Raw genomic sequence first — 16,216 nt, 5'->3', positions numbered from 1 at the left:
GAGGCCGGGGTGAGGGAGCGTGAGGGGGTCCCTGTGAAGGCCGCGGGGAGGGGGGGAAGCTGTGATTCCCCCTCCCTCAGCCCTTTCTTGGGGTTTGCACAGGGCTCTGGGCTTGTGTGCACAGGGGAGAGAGGCTGGGGCTGTGCTGAGGGGGGGGGAGAGGTGCTGGGAGCGGATGAACTTGATTGTTTTTTCTTTTTTTTGAAGTGGAGAGAGTTTGGGTTTAGTGACTCCCTGTTTCTGTAGGTCAGCTAGGCCGGGAGGGTGCTGTCTCGGAGAGGGAGGGAGGCTTGAGGCCTGAGCACTGTCAGGGTGGAAGTGGGAGCCCGAGCAGCAGGCCCCTGTGGGGTTGGTAAACGGAAGCGATCCTCCTAATTATTTTCCATAAACTCATACCGAATGAAAGTGCAACCACGAGCTACGATTTCGGCATGAAGTGTGGCTGTAGCGGGGTGTGGGTGAGGCAGTGGTGTGGGCTCCTCCTAGAATTGAATTGTCTCTGGGAGCTTCAAGGGAGATGCTTTTATTTCCCCCCCCACTGCTGCTTCCTCTCAGTGGGGGGATAGTCTGCCAGTCTGCAGGATGGTTCCAGGGATGAATTGCACCAAAACTCAGAATGTCAAAATCTCGTATTCGGGCTGAGCACTTCAACAGAGCTTGACCTGGTCCCGTTTGTTTTTTAGTTTGTCGCTGATGGTATCTTCAAAGCTGAGCTGAATGAGTTTCTGACTCGTGAACTGGCTGAGGATGGGTACTCTGGAGTAGAAGTCCGGGTCACTCCAACCAGGACTGAGATTATCATACTTGCCACCAGGTAATTGAGATGCTGCTGTTGACTTACAGGTGCTGTGCAAGGTTGTAAGGGATGCTACTGCAGGCTGAAGCTTAAAGTGGTAAATATTACAGGAAGGCACTTGAGAAAGAGAACCTGAAGTGATCTTTATTGATGCAGCAGTGGTACAACTGAACTAAACTAGATACTCAGTCTGGAAACTCTTCAGGGTGGTTACAGGCTCAGCCCTGGAGACACTTTTCTCAGTCGTGCTGTACCTTTTTTTCCAGAACTCAGAATGTCCTGGGCGAGAAGGGACGCCGCATCCGGGAGCTGACCGCTGTCGTGCAGAAGAGGTTTGGCTTCCCTGAGGGAAGCGTTGAGGTAAAACTGTCTTTGTTAAAACAGTAGTGAACAGGTTGTGCATTTAGCTTTCTGCACTGTCTGGATGGTGTCAGCTGAAAGGTGGTTTGACTTGAAGATAACTTGGGGCGTGTTTTACTTGTTCTCACAAAATGCTGTTGCGCTGAAATACACAATGCTTTGCTGTTTGTGGTAGTTCAAGTGCTGTCACTTTGGCTGGTTTTCTCTGATTTTCCAACAAGGAAAATCTTCTTAATCTGTAAATATTTATGGAGAATGTTTCTCTCCCAATATTGAGGTGAGAAGCAGTCTGACAGCATAATGTTTGGTATTTGTGTGTTAGCGTTACACTTTCATACTGCTTCTGTCATTGTAAAGAAATTGTTCTGGTGCAGAAGGATTTTTAAGATTTTTGAGTGTGATGCTGTAGTGAAATAGATGGTAGAGTGATACACCAGTAATTTCTAGTCTTTTAACGTTTGAAGTCTGGTGCCCATCCCGGTACTTTCCTCTAAAACAAATCAGAGATGGGGGGGAACGTGTGGTCTGGGACGGTGCTCACATTTACTCCTGCTCAGCCAGTGTTGCTCGATCATATTATAGTGAACACCGCTGATTATCTCCAGCAAATGCTTAAACATACTGAATGGCATAAACCCTCACAGAGCACATCATGATTTGTCAGCTCTAAGAATATTGTGTGCATGATTTTGAATTTCTGCTTCTTCTGAAGTATCAGATTTTGGTCTCTTGGAGTTGTTAAGCTGAATGCATCTCCCTCTCCCTGCTTTCATTTTCTTAGGTCTGATTTTAATGCTTAAGCAGGCATACATAAGTGATGTGTTGTAAAAACTGTATTTCAAGCGACATTCTTGTGATTGTCTGGATACGTCACTCAAGTGATACTTAATGTTTTGAGGCTGTTTGAAACAGCAGCTCTTTGAGACTGCACCGGGGATGTTTTAATAGTCTCCTGACTTTCAATGGAGCGTCGTTAGTGTGTTTCAGCTCTGCCAGGAGTAGGAGACATGTACCAAAGGAGTTAAGGGAGTGTAGCGTCTGCAGATAAAGCTTCTGCATGAAAATGTGGAAGGACTGACTGAACTGGGTGTACAGGATGGGATGTAGAGTAGTATGAAACCCCTGTGTTCTGTTAAATTGAAAGGATCTTGAAATACAGCCCTGTTTCTGAGTTTACTACTTTTCCTTTGTAGCTCTATGCCGAGAAGGTGGCCACGAGAGGTCTGTGTGCAATCGCTCAGGCAGAGTCCCTGCGGTACAAGCTTCTGGGAGGTTTAGCAGTGCGTCGGTGAGTAGAGCAAGTTGAATGTGATGGCACAGTGAGGAAGTGTGTTATTCAAATACCATTTCAAAAAAACACCAACTCGTCTTTAGTTCGAAAATTTAACCTAGTAATGCTGCACTTGAGGAGAGCAGTTCATATTTTTGATAATTCTACTGTATAGAAGCTTTTTGTTTAGTACACAGTTACTTTTGATAGTAATTCCTGGAAAATTTTATTTCAGTTATAAAAGTTGAAGTCTTAGAGTGGATCATATTACAAGTTGTCTGACTGGTGTGCCTAAAGCTTGCATTATTTCTTTATGAATAAATGGGTGGAAGAATGAAACACAATTTCAAGCCTTCTGGTGGCCTTGCTTCTTGGATCCCTTCGGTGATGATAAGATGACGAGTCAGAAATGGGTGGCTCTTGTTTCTGTGGTGCTGTGCTAAGACTGCCTTGGGCAGGATGTCCTACTCATTGGATGATTTAGAGGCATTTGTCTGAGAAGGGATGAGGAGCTGCAGTCCTGATGTGGGTGTGTTGGCCACCTTCAACTGTAAAACTGCCTTTGCGTTATAAAGAGTATTTGTCACTGTTTCCACAATCTTACAAGGCACATAAGTCACACGAATTTTGTCAGGCTGGGTTTAACAGTGCTAAAATGGTGTGAAGATTTTTGCTATATTGTGTAGTATTGGCAGAATTTTGGTTGCATGGGTGCCTGTTCAGAAGGCTTTTTACAAACAAAGGTTGAAGTGTCATTGCTTGTGCTTGAAGTGAGTGTAAAATGCTTCCATGGAGCCATGTGGATTTGTCAGAGTGGGAGTAACGCTGTGGCTGTCGCTGCTGGTTCCCTGCAGAGCCTGCTATGGTGTCCTCCGCTTCATCATGGAGAGCGGGGCCAAGGGTTGTGAGGTGGTTGTGTCCGGCAAACTCAGAGGTCAGCGTGCCAAGTCCATGAAGTTTGTGGATGGCTTGATGATCCACAGTGGAGACCCAGTGAATTACTACGTCGACACAGCCGTGCGTCATGTCCTTCTCCGGCAGGGTGAGTGACTGGGATGCAGATCCCTTTGCAGCTCTGTTGGTTCTATCTATCAGAGCTTCCGAGCCCGAAGATCTCAACTCCTGGGGTCCTGTGTCTGCAAGTTGGAGGTTTCCTTCTCACCTTTGTGGTGGTAACTCACATGATTTTGATGCACCACTGATCTTGCAGAGGGGTTCAGTTGTGCTATCACTAGTTGTTCTGACTCTGAAAATCTGTTTTTTTTCTCGGGCTTTTGCAACTAAGCTCTCACTAGAGGAGTTTGCCCGTTACGTCTGAAGCAGAACATTATTTGGATTTTTGTGAATGGGGAATGGAGAACAGGCCTTCAGCAGAGTTTTACGTGGTCATCCCAGGTCACTTGTTTTTCCAGATACTGATTTGTGTTCTATGGCCTTTGGGGCTGGTAGCAAAAAAACTTACAAATCAAGTGCACATTGATTATTGACAGTTTGGATTCTGGCTTTCTTGGCTCCTAGGGAGTAGGCAGACAGAACACAGGTACAAGACCTATGAAAAAGCAAGTGCGAAGACAGTTTTCCCCCATTGCTGTGCTCTGTCAGGTCTTCCCAGCTAAACCAGCCAAGCCTGCTTATGCTTGTCCTTCCCCCTGGTAAAACACGGATGACTTCGGCATCTTAATTGGCTTTGGGTTACTTAATTGCAGAAGACCTGATGTAGGGATACTGCCTTAGACAAAGCTATTCTCTACGTTCCCTTCAGTGATGATACGATGACGAGTCAGAAGGGATGTCCTTGCGTCATTGCAGCCTGTTCAGTGCCATGTTCTGTGGTGCTGTGCTAAGACTGCCTTGGGCAGGATGTCCTACTCATTGGATGATTTAGAGGCATTTGTCTGAGAAGGGATGCAAAAAAAAAAAGTGCCGTTTCGTAGGAAAGCAAGCTGAGTTATCCCAGGAAAGACAGGGTTTAAAACGAGGGTTAGCATGACTTGATGTAGCACATTTTCATCATAGTCCTAGGCTGCAGTTAGCAAAGGCAGTGAATTGGATAAAGGTAAATGCATTGATGTAAATTCACAGTAACTAGATTTTTAAGCTGTTGCATGTTTGTGTTAATCAGGTTGCATCTTCAGTGTTGTCAAGAGATGGTTTTGATGCAGATAGCATATTTTGTAACCGTGGGGCTTGTCCCTGTGAAATGTGTGCTTGATATTCTGTGTCAAATGAGCATGTCTGTGTTGTTCTGTCGCTCTTTGCAGGAGTACTGGGGATCAAAGTAAAGATTATGTTGCCCTGGGACCCAAGTGGAAAGATTGGCCCCAAGAAACCTCTGCCAGACCACGTCAGCATTGTGGAACCCAAAGAAGAGATCTTGCCTACCACCCCCATTTCAGAGCAGAAAGGTGGCAAACCAGAACAGCCAGCCATGCCTCAGCCGGTTCCCACTGCCTGAGAGGTACGTGCCTGCGAGCGGTGGGAGGATCCGTGTGGAAAAGGTGTCCTTTCACCAAAAAAGCTGTCAGGTAGCTGGGGCACTGGGAAGAAAAGCTGCTGCGTTGTACCAGGTGCAGTGATGAGCTGGGTTGGGTTTAGAGTATTGCCCAGGATGAAGGGGGCATGGTGTAAGGCACGCTGCAGTCCAGCTACGCACACCCTTCAGTGAAGATGAGTTGACAAGTCTGAAAGGAAATATTCATGTCCGAGTCCCCTGTATTGTGTTGTGTTCTACAGCATGGATTTGGAAACCTTGGGTCACAATTTGAGTGACTTTGAGGCATTTGTCTGAGAAGCGTTCATTGCCTTGGATGTTTTAACATTCTACCACCTGTGACCACTGTGCAGTTGACAGCAAAGGTTGTATATTCCTCATATAGCACCCCCCATGGCATCCAGTTTGGGATAGCCAGTAGCGTTGAGCACAGTGTGTAGGTTAGTTTCATAAGTAATCATGGTTTGAAATCCTGTCTGAATGAGGAGCTTCTAAGACATAAATTGATAGCTTGAAATTGTCTGAGACCTGCTCTGGCTTGTTCCCAGTGAAAATGTGCAATGTGTGGCTTTTAAAAGAGTGGGTTGTTTGTTTTTTTTTCTTACTTTCTCTGATTAGAGCAGCAGAAGGCACAGGGCCTAAGGCATCTTCTGGAAGACTTCCTTAGCTGCTAGTTACAGTCAGGCTGTGTTGTTCTCTGACTGAAGCTGGCCTTGTGTGAACAGGGGGAGTTCAGAGAGTTTGCAGGGCAACAGTGAAACAAAGGAATCTGACTACCAAGATCTGCTCCTGTTGGGGAAAAGGGGGATCGCTGGCTAAAATGCAAGAAGTGAGAGAAGCTGTTTAATTTGAACTCTTGGATCCTGTTAGTTTAGCATTTTGGGTAGGAGAATGGTTATGGGAAATGCCACCATCTCACTTGGTATTTTGTTTTTTTGTTGTAGGGTTTGTAACATCTGCAACCAGAAGCTGACTGTCCTGAAAACATCTCTTAATAAAATCACAAAAGACAGTGTTTGTGGAGGTGCTTTTTTTTTTTTTTTTGCAAGATGAATTCCAGGAAAGCCTTGCCCCCACCTTTGGTATGGAAGGAATTCTGTTGCATTTCTTCCAACTTGTAAGTCCACTTTTGCAGTGAACTTACCAGATCCTGATCTAAACAAAGTGGAGACAAAAAGCTGATTTCTGGGTAGAGCTGGAGCAACAATCCCATATTTAAGGGGTCATGAATGACACTCCATGAACAGGAGTAGTACTGGTAACTCTTCACTTAAATATCAGTCGCTTTCTCCAAAGCTTCCAGAAGGGGGAGTTTTTTCAGCAGTGTCCAAAGCAGTTGCAGCAGTTTGTACCTTCCTGGCTTCAACTGAAATATTATTATGTTTTGCTGAATGCTTTTTTCACCTTTGTACATCTGTTTCCCTTGTCACTGAAGAGGTGTTCACTATGTGACTTTCAGGGCTGTAGACTGTATAGGAATGTTATAGCTCCTGTTAGGGTCAGGTCACCTTGGTGGAGATACGGGGTGAGGCAAACTTGTGAGTTTAGTATACACAGTAATTAAGGGGGGGTGTGGGAAGAAGTGTGCACTCTGGATTTCAAACCTTCTGTCTTAAACTTTGAGATATATAAGTGACAGGGGAAAACACTTGTTTTCCTTTGAGGCTTGAGTAGACAGATGATTAATTTGTCACTGTAGTAATAACAGGCTTTAATTAGCTGTAGGCTAACATAGGTAGATCCTGAAGTTGATAATAGAAGACGAGGCTAGTTACGCTATTCAGATATGTAGTCTGTAGGAAGGGATGTGTTTTCACTGTTGTTCTGCTGCTGTGTATGAATTACTTTTTGATGCAGTTGTCTGTGGTCAAGCTAAAGCCCTGTAGCTGAAGCAGCAAGACTGAGCATTTCTTGAAGTTTTAGGCAGAGATTCTTGTTCTATCAGCTCCTTTCCCAGTGTGTTCTTCAAACTCCAGTGCAGTAATAGGAAAGAGACTGTTACACACATCATAAGAGATCATGTTGTGTGTAAGATCGAGGCTTTTTGTTCAGACTTCGAGAAATTCAGAACCTGTTTGTTACATCAACAAAAACTGTACAAATCAGCAAAATTCATTGCTTAGGAATAGCTTTTACATGCAGCCTCCATTTTTGGGAGGCTTCTCTGCAGGAGCTAGGCAGGCAACTTACGAACTGGAATTTCAAACCAACAGCGTCAGGAACTGGTCTGTCTGGCAGTGTATGCGGATGTGTGAGCTTCAGCCTTCCTGTTCCCAGTTCCTCTGGCAGCCCTCCTGGGAACGCGGCCTGGCAGGGTGCTGGCTGGGGAGCTGGTTAAGTCTGTCAGAGACAGATGCGCCTTCTCAGGGTGGCAGAGAATGAGTGATTTCAGGTTTCTGTGCACATCTATCAGTGGAAAGCTTAAAAAAAAAAAAAAAATTACTACATGTTAAGTGTTAGATTAGGTAATACCAACTTTTTTTTTTAAATATGAACTTGAATTCGGAAAATTCGGGGAGGGGGGGGAAGGTGACAGACTGGCTTTGTTGCTTTATAGGAGCAAGAAATGTGCAAAAGCTGGAAGGCCTGAAGCAATAGAAGAGTGACGCACAACGCCTTGCATGTTGTGTGTGAATTCTTACCCCAGTGTGCTAGACAATCAGCTAGAAATTTCTGCGGTCCTCCAGTGAGGGTTGGCTTTCTTGGAGATTGCTCAGTTTCCTTCTGGTTTAAAGCCCTCCAGCCCGGTCCATCAGCCTGCTAATCTCGCAGTGCTGATTACTGGTGGAATCAAGAGATGTTTGGTCAGTTGTGTGTAAGACCAAGAGATGTGCAAGTAGTGCGTGTGGCTGGTTACCTCTCTTGTTAGATACAGCATGTTGTGAGAAGTTGAGGACAACATCAAGGATTATCCCATAATGGTCAAGGTTTGCGTGTGTGAACTGAATACCTTTCTAGCGTGCATTGTTGGAGTATACCACCACCACCATGAGCTGTTTGAAGCTGCTAAAGGAGAGGCAGGGGACTCTTTAAGTTCCTGGAGTCTTGAGGGTGTTGTCCTCCCTGGGATGAAAAACAGGAGTATTTAAAGCTGCTTGCAAGATGAGCTGGGGGTAGGAGGAGCTCAGGAAAACTTTTAACTTCCTCGCGATATTGCTATTCCAGGTTAGTGGTGTTCCTGGGCTGCTGATACAGTCGGTGCTGGAGATGGCTTCTGTAATTTTGTGCAGTGAAAGACACCGATACAGCAACCACCCGGTGCTTTTTCAGTCCATGAGGAGTTGCACAGGGATGTGTGTGCCTGCCTGTCCCAGACGTGTGTTATTTTGGAAGAGGGGAGATGTCTGTGGCTTTAGCTTTGCCTGTGACTGAGCGGCAGAAGGTTGCATGCTTGAATGGACAGCAGGGACACGAGGCCTCCAGGGTCTGAGGCTGGTGGATTTTCCAGCTGTGGAAGGCATATTTAGCTGTGTGGCCACAGCGACGATGCAGATTCTTGCAGTTCTTTTGCTTCCTCTATTTCCCTCGATTGGGTCCCAGATGGAGAAGCTTTGGGTTGTAGGGTGAGGAGGGTTGGTCCCTGTGGCTAACAGCTCACTTTTTATTCCTATGCTGCTGTATTTTAATAGCCATTTGCTGCTCTTAAATGGCAGGGCAGTAGGTCCTTTACCTATGAAGCATTAAAGATGCTGGATACTTGCAGTTTCAGGAGAAAAATTTGAAAGTTAAGTGAAAAGCCGACCTGCTAATAGTGTTCCTTTCCCATGATGGACATGTCTTGGGAATTACAGAATCCCAGAATGGTCAGGGTTGGAAGGGCCCTCTGGAGCTCCCCTAGTGCCACCCCCTGCCAGAGCAGGGGCACCTCCAGCAGTGGCACAGGACGGCGTCCAGGCGGGTTTGGAATGGCTCCAGAGTGAGAGACTCCCCCACCTCTCTGGGCAGCCTGTGCCACTGCTCTGCCACCCTCACAGGAAAGAAGTCCCTTCTCATGTTCAGATGGAACTTCCTACGTTCAAGTTTGTGCCCGTTCCCTCTTGTCCTGTCACTGGGCACCACTGAAAAAAGACTGTTCCCATCCCCCTGGCACCCTCCCTTGAAGGATTTATCAGCATAATTCATCTGTTGTGTATTAAGTGTAGTTTTTGTCTGTTATTACCAAGTTAAGAAAGGTGTATTAGATTTAAGGATGGCGAGAAACCTCTCTGAGTGCTTTTAAGAGTATTTTGCCTTCACCCAAACCCTGCAAGGGACTGTGGCTGCGGGGGGTTCATTGAAAAAAAAGTTTTATTGCAAAATTATACAACTGTCACCGTGTGGTAGAAGAACAGACAAATAAAAGCCATCAGACGCCTGCATCCACATGATGCAAATTATTCACAATATTCCACAGTGTGTTCTTGCCTTGCCCACCCCTTTTACCCACCCCCCCCTCCCCCAATCCTCCCTAACATGCGACAGCGTGTGGGTTTTAGCGCGCTGATTCCCCCGGTAGTGCCTAGCATACACACTGGGCTTCGGGCTTCCTGTGCATTTGGGTACATCCTTGTGGATTGCCTCCTACCTCCCACCGCAATGGGGGAAAAGCACCTGGAAACACGATCTGGGAAGGGGCTTAAGGAGAAGAATCTCCCATTCTGGCTGGTTTGGATAGGAATTAGGGCAGACGAGCTCTTCTGCAATTGTGTAACCTTGCAAACCTGGTGAAGGCATGGTCGAGTCAAACTTGGGGGTGTGAGCTGCTGTATTTTTGGCTGTAAGAAATGCCTAATAAGAGATTTTGTAGTTTTTAACTTAATAAATAAGTGGAAATGGTCCTGTGTATGGTCTGAGAAAATGCAGTATTGGGCTTCTATGTAGCAACTTGACAGTAAGCACATTGGCAGGGAAATGAAAACAAAGAAGAGGAATGCAGTCACTGTCCTTGCTGGTTCAAAAGATTGGTACCTAGATAGTGATGCACAGACTTCTCTCATTTCAATAATCTTCTCATTACTTGCTTTACGATGTCTCTCAGTGCGTAGCAAGGCTTACCTGACACATGCTTCAGTGCTCATGGGATCATATTAGTTACTTTAAATAGTATTAACCTGATGATATCCCTTGAAGAAAAGAAAATAGGAATAGCCTCCAAGTCTAGGCTGGAGCAGGCTGTGAAACTTGCTAATTATCAGACATAAATATAATTATAAATATGTTTGGTTTTCAGCATGCCCTTATCCAGGTCAGCCAACAGGGAGCTAAAGTATCGCCGAGGAGAGGACCTTCAGAAAAGGGTCATCAGGAAGTCAGGTAACGGCAGCCCCTAAAGCTCTGTGTTTCAACAAGAAAGTGGAAGCGAACCTGATCCCCCTGCTTGGGAGAAACCAGCAGGAGTCCCTTAGCCTGCCACAGGAGCTGATAGCTACCAGCCCTGGGAGAACCTTCACAGTGGTAACTGTCTCTTTCCCAGCACTGTGCGCTGATGTGGAAGCACCAAGAGAAGGGGACTTCCTCTGTTTGCCTGGGACAGCATGTTTAATTCCAGATATTGGCCCAAGAGCCCCCTTCGTGATGCCCAGAGGGGTGGAGCACAGCCATTTCTGGCGTGCAAGAGTGCTGAAGGGACCTCAGGTTTATCTTTCTAGGAGCGCATCTGCTCTTTGGCCTCTGCTGACGCCCCTAAGCCACTTTACTTCTCTGTGAAGCGTTGAGCAAAGCTGCACTTGGCTTTGCAGTGTGTTCTCACTAAGGAGCTCATGACCTCCTGCAGTTGAAGCATCTAACAGTCATCCAGAGTAGGGTTCGGCAGGACAGAAGGGCACAACCCCATACACTCTCCCTTCTTACAAGCTGTCACAGTCCTGCTCACAGGGCTGTAGAGGGGACTGGACTGCAGAACTGGCCCTTGGTGCTCTGTTAAATACCACTGAAGGTAGAAGAGATAAGCAAGGAACAACTGCAAAGTGACCAGAGCAGCTCTGGCGTGGTCCCGCATAGCATCAAAGGGGGAGAGAAGTGGCAGAGCTAAACGTGCAGAAGCATTTGAGATGGAAGGGTGGGAGGGCTTGTGCCTTTGCAGGGCTGATGGTAGCAGCAAGGTACTCAGCAGGAGGCTAAACGCTAGTGCAGGGAGGGGCTGGGCATCAGCCTGAACATCTCAGCTGAGGGATGCCGGTGGCTGAGGCAGTGCACGCCGGTTCCCTTCCACTCCTGGTGACCCTCTTTGTGCCAGGCTCTCCTGTTCCTCTCTGGAGGTGGGTTTGTGCAATAAGTATTTTTGGGGTGAGGTAAAGTGTATGCTGGTTTCTCATCACAATGCACCCTGGTCTGAATAGCACCCATAGTTCGAGAAGGATACAAAATAGTGTTTCCCCTTTTTTGAAATCCCCCCACTAAAAAAACACACAAACCAAAGCTCTGGGGAAAAAAAAAAAAAAACAACAAAAAACAACCCAAACTAACTACAACTCATCACGCATCTTGTCGCCTTTGGGCCTCACGAGCCTGCCGATGAAGAGAATGGAGTTGGTTTTACTGTCCTTGATCATGAAGATGAAGGGGTGGTCAGCGTAGAAGAGCTTGGGGTTCCTCATCTCCTCTCGACCATAGATATCGGCGTCGTAGGGGTTCCCTTCTGTGTCCCATTCAAGAGCAGCAGCGTGGAAGACGTTGGACAGGTAAAGGTCTTTCTTGCCAGAGATCTTTGACAGGTCAGCCTTGGTTTTGTCAATGGCTTCTGTCAGGCCCAGATCAGCCAAGTGTTTCTAGGAGGAGAAAAGAGGTCAGCAACCCTCCTACAGATGACACAGTGCAATCTTTCCACCCACAGTTAGCCTAGTCTCTGGAAAAATGATGATGGGCACATTTAACCCATCGTGCCGCTATCTTCTCTCCCACCCCAAAGAACTGGAAGGCCCAACTATTTTTAAGGACCTCATTTACCTGAAGATCATGGCTGACTTCCAGGATGACTTTAGGCAGCGAGATGGCCACTGATCTCTTCTTCATCTTGCCAGCCCAGGTCTTTAGCTGCTCCCTGTTCAGTAGTTTCTCAACCCTCTCCAGAGGCTCCACATGGTTTGGCATGATAAAGATCATGCTGGAGAGCTTGTGAGCGAGTGGCATCTCTACCACCTGGAGCTTCTCTGTCTCATCATCGTAGTAATTGTAGAGACCTTGAGATTAGAAGCAGGAAAGGGTGAGATGTGGAGCAGAGGCAAAGCTACCCACAACCTTGTTATGAATTCACCCCAGACTTTCCCTGACCAGTAAGGGAAACCACTCTGAATGCTGTTTTGGGACCTGGCCCAGCATTATTGGAGTTGGCAACAACTCAGAACTGCGGCTCTCATTTGCGTGATGAGCTAGGATTTATTCCTAACAGCCGAGCACCCAATAGTAACCATGGGTCATCTCTGCTCACAGAGAGACAGACTCAGCAGAACGAGCCCACCCTGCTTTGTTCTCTCTAGCTTTTTGCCTGTGAAGCAAAACAATCTTGGAAGCAGTTGGTGGAAAACTGGGTAACGGAGCAGCGGGGAGCGTAACTCCGGTTGGACTCGATGTGGGGCAGGAGGTTGGCAACTCACCTGTGCGGTGCATCATGGGAACTCCCACAGTGTAGGAACGAGTCACCATGAAGCCACGGTTGTCCACCATCTTATGATGGAACTTCTCATCCCAATGAGCTACAGGAGAGAGAAATTCAGCTTGTAAGAGAAGGGATTTGGTGGTAATTTTGAGCACAGTGAATAAGAGCACACCTCCAGTGCACCTAGGATTTGTTCCCATTCCCATTTGGGCTGCTCTGCGTTGGCTCAGACTAGGTTTTGGGTGACTTGTATCAAGAATTGAAGGTAGAACTTACGTTTGAAGAACATGGCGTTGACAATGAGGGCCCCGTCAGTTTTCTCAACATCTTTCGTGACCTCTGGGAGTTTCCCATCTGTGGTCTGGGCTGCCCACTCGTTAATGGATTTCAGGGCGCTCCTCTTGTCTCGGAAGTTGATCTTGGAGTGCTCGTAGTTGTAGTGTTTCTTGCTGTTCTTCACAAAGTCGTCAGCGAAGTTGATGGAGGCAGGGCCATACAGGCGGTTGCCGATCTTCCAGGTGACATTGCGGGCTGTGCTGTTGCTGACCTCGTTCAGGAGCTCGGACAACCCGCTGTGCACGTAGTCATCATTCAGTTTGTCTGCGCTGAGCACTGCCTTGGCTTGGGAGGCAGTTGTGGCCTTGCCCCCGAGGGACACGAGGCCGAGGGAAGAGGCCACGACCACGGGGGACAGCAGGATGTTCTCCATGTTCTTGTCTTTCGCCATGGCATGGTAGAGGTTGAAGGCCAGCGTCGTGCTGCGGTCAGCCAGCGTTGTTGCCTTGTCGCTCAGCTTCCTGTCCTCTGAGGGCACAGCTGCTGCGAGGCCGCAGAGAGCAAGCACTGGAATAATCCACATGTTTTCGGCAGCACCAGACACCTCTGAGGACCTGCTGGGCAAGAAGAGCTCACCGTGATTCAAGCCCTTCCTGGAGCATTCAGAGACCCCAGCGGCTCTTCCAGTGAAACCCACTCCTAGGTTCAAGTGATAGAGCATCTGCATCATCGCTTCTCTTGGGGTACAGAATCCCAGACTAGTCAGGGTTGGAAGGGACCTCTGGAGATCATCCAGTCCAACCCCCTTGCCAAAGCAGGGGCACCTCCAGCAGTTGCACAGGACGGCGTCCAGGCAGGTTTGGAATGGCTCCAGAGTGGGAGACTCCCCCACCTCTCTGGACAGCCTGTGCCACTGCTCTGCCACCCTCACAGGAAAGAAGTCCCTCCTCATGTTTAGATGGAACTGCCTATGTTCAAGTTTGTGCCCGTTCCCTCTTGTCCTCATGTAGAATCACAGAATCGCTAAAGTTGGAAGGGATCTTTAAGATCATCAAGTCCAACCATCAACCTACCCCGACAAAGCCACCTCTAAACCATGTACAACAATCCTAAGTCCACAATGGGCAACAATTAATCTTCAAGAATCCAGGCTGCGCTCTGGCATGCAAAGCCCATGCATTTTGTACAAAAACTTCCTTTTTAAAGCAATTTTACCACATTACTCTATATTCGCGTACTACAAATTATTTAAGGAGGGGTCAGGGAATAGAAGCAACGGCTATTTCTGACCCCAGAGCAGCAAGTCAAACCTCTGCCCTGGTCAGGAAAGCTCAAAGTGGGATGTTGCTGCTGCCCAAGAGCCATGTAGCAGAGTGCTGCCCATTGATCCAGGGGCTGTCGTGGTCACTGTATGGCCGGGATTGTCCTCTCTGGGGACCCCAGCTCGCTACCCAAATGTTCAGCTTTCTAGACGCTAGATGGAGTGCACGAGCTTCCACCAAGCAAAGTCAGAGGAGCCCCTTGAGAAGATCTGAGGCTGTCTGGTCAGCTCTGTCTGACTTAGTTTTGCCTGTACAGCCCTGCCAGGGAGGTACCAGGGCAGATGAAGGTGGTGGACCCCTCCTTGCCCCCACCAGACCCCCTTCCTGATATCTTCATGCATTAGGTAGATGCATCTCATCGCAACGTAGGTGCGCCCAGCCCCAGTGAGGGCTCTGAGCTACTAGTGTCAATGAATCTGCAGACTGACCAGTCCTAAACTCTGTGCCTGAAAGCTCTTTGGAGCTCATCCCACCTTTCTTCCGAGGCTATAACCTGTCCCCAGACCTTCCCTCCCTCCTGACTTCACCCCGCTCCCAGCAAACCTTCCTGATGGCAGAACCCCAGGGCTTAAATTCCACCTTCACGCCCAAAACGAGCTTTCCCTCGACAAGCTGCATCATGCCCAAGGCTACATCGTGCCCAAGGCTTACAGGGGAGTTGCGTTCCTCGGTCCTCTCCTCCCGCCCTGCTCCTGGCCAGCCTCGGAGCCCGCTCCGTCCATGCAGAGACAAGAAAAGGAGCTGCAACGGGGCAGCTTCAGGGTTAAAGCAAAGAGAGCAGGAAGCGAAGAGCCCGCTGGGATTACATATGGAAGGAAACACGCACGTAGCCCCGAAGGGAAGAGACTGCGCAGTTGCACCACGGACCTTTTGCCAGAGTGGGAATTACGTATAACCTCAAGAGAGGGAGGCAATTTGTATCCTAAAATCCTTTTTGGGACCAAGCCTTCCGTTGAAAGGAAGAGCCATCCCCGGCTACTGAAGAGCAAAGACTTGTGCCATGGGCTCAAAACTGCCCTTGAAGCACTTTTAAGGTGCAGACGGCATCAGGGGTGGCAAGCATTCAAAATCTGAGGGGTTTTCTTTTCTTCCCTTTTTTTTATTTTTTCTTCCCTTTTTTTTTATTTTTTCTTCCTTTTTATTTCTAAAGATACCTTGAAACTCTTTCATAGTGAGGTCAACGTTTGCCTTTTTCATTCTGAAAGAAAACAGATACATGGAGTAGTTCTCTCGTGAGTGACGGGCGGCCGGCGCCGCTCGCACCCTCAGCTTAAAAAAAGGTTCATTGCTTCAGGGACTGGCGAGAAATTTGGCTGGGCTGAGACCGGTGACGCGTTCCCGCGGCGGCGAGACAGAGAAATTTTGCCCATCCTTGGATGACGGCTGAGATTATTGGTGAATTCATAACCCAGGGTGAAAATAGAAGGAATTGCGGCAGGGGGGAGGAACGCACAGCCGATAGCATCCCATCCTGTGTTCCTACAGCCCGGCCCTACAAGGGGGACGCCCCGTGCCAACGTGGCATCCCAGCAGACCTCCTCGGGGCTGCCGGGGACCCGCTCTCCTGGTGGGATTTGGAGGTGCCATCGCCCACGACAGCCAGCCGGAGGCACGCAACCCCTCCAGAGGCGTGCGCCCCTTCGAGGACTGTCTTTTCTCCTGTGGCCAAGACAAAGCCACGGGACAGCGGCATGTAAGGAAAAGGCCATTTCCATGTCAGTAGCACATCGTGAGACTTCGTTAAGGAGAGGGTTAGTCAGTCTTGTGGAAGGGTGAGAGCTCTCCCTCCGGCGCTGGGCTGGTGCCCGGGGTCCCGCAGGCTCCCAGGCTGGGCAGGAGCAGGGGGCTGCAGGCTCTCTCCAGGCAGGGCTGCTCTGGGACCACTTGGACCAAGTGGGTGCTTCCCTTATCATCCCCCTCTTCTCTTTCTTCACCCACCCACCCTCACCCCCCCCCATGAAAGTTTCTCCTGGGTACAAAACCAGGGTGCAGCTTCACTGCAAACCGGAGGCGGTGGAGGTGAGAAAATCTTTTAATGTCTTTTCTCCAAAAAAAACCAAAACAAAACACCCCAAAGCCAGCTTGTGGGGCAGAAGGGACCCTACGTATAGCCCCGATCCCAACCTAT

The 16,216-nt window shown here is 48.3% G+C and overlaps 2 protein-coding genes across 3 annotated transcripts in view; one reads left to right on the top strand and one right to left on the bottom strand.

Annotated features, from left to right (window-relative positions):
- Positions 1 to 5,932, top strand: part of RPS3 (ribosomal protein S3) — a 6,096-nt gene extending 164 nt beyond the window's left edge. The window contains exons 2-7 of one of the 2 annotated variants that reach the window (XM_009890989.1): positions 684 to 814; positions 1,063 to 1,156; positions 2,350 to 2,444; positions 3,281 to 3,468; positions 4,688 to 4,884; positions 5,862 to 5,932. In XM_009890989.1, the coding sequence (XP_009889291.1) occupies positions 684 to 814; positions 1,063 to 1,156; positions 2,350 to 2,444; positions 3,281 to 3,468; positions 4,688 to 4,881 (702 nt within the window). In that variant the 3' untranslated portion in view covers positions 4,882 to 4,884; positions 5,862 to 5,932. Of the gene's footprint in view, positions 1 to 683; positions 815 to 1,062; positions 1,157 to 2,349; positions 2,445 to 3,280; positions 3,473 to 4,687; positions 4,885 to 5,861 lie in introns of both variants that reach the window. The other variant, XM_009890986.1, reaches the window with a different exon arrangement.
- A 5,173-nt stretch (positions 5,933 to 11,105) lies between these two features.
- SERPINH1 (serpin peptidase inhibitor, clade H (heat shock protein 47), member 1, (collagen binding protein 1)) lies at positions 11,106 to 13,384 on the bottom strand. Its single transcript, XM_009890985.1, has 4 exons — positions 12,767 to 13,384; positions 12,489 to 12,587; positions 11,842 to 12,074; positions 11,106 to 11,663 (listed from the first exon to the last, which is right to left on the bottom strand). The coding sequence occupies exons 1-4, from the start codon at positions 13,347 to 13,349 to the stop codon at positions 11,361 to 11,363; spliced, it is 1,218 nt and encodes a 405-aa protein (XP_009889287.1). The 5' UTR covers positions 13,350 to 13,384; the 3' UTR covers positions 11,106 to 11,360.
- Between the last annotated feature and the right edge of the window lie 2,832 nt (positions 13,385 to 16,216).

Source organism: Charadrius vociferus, unplaced genomic scaffold (genome assembly GCF_000708025.1).
Source record: "Charadrius vociferus isolate BGI_N301 unplaced genomic scaffold, ASM70802v2 scaffold407, whole genome shotgun sequence".
Lineage (NCBI taxonomy): Eukaryota > Metazoa > Chordata > Aves > Charadriiformes > Charadriidae > Charadrius > Charadrius vociferus.
The sequence above is the reverse complement of the archived record's forward strand: the minus strand, read 5'-3'. Positions and strand labels throughout refer to the sequence as shown.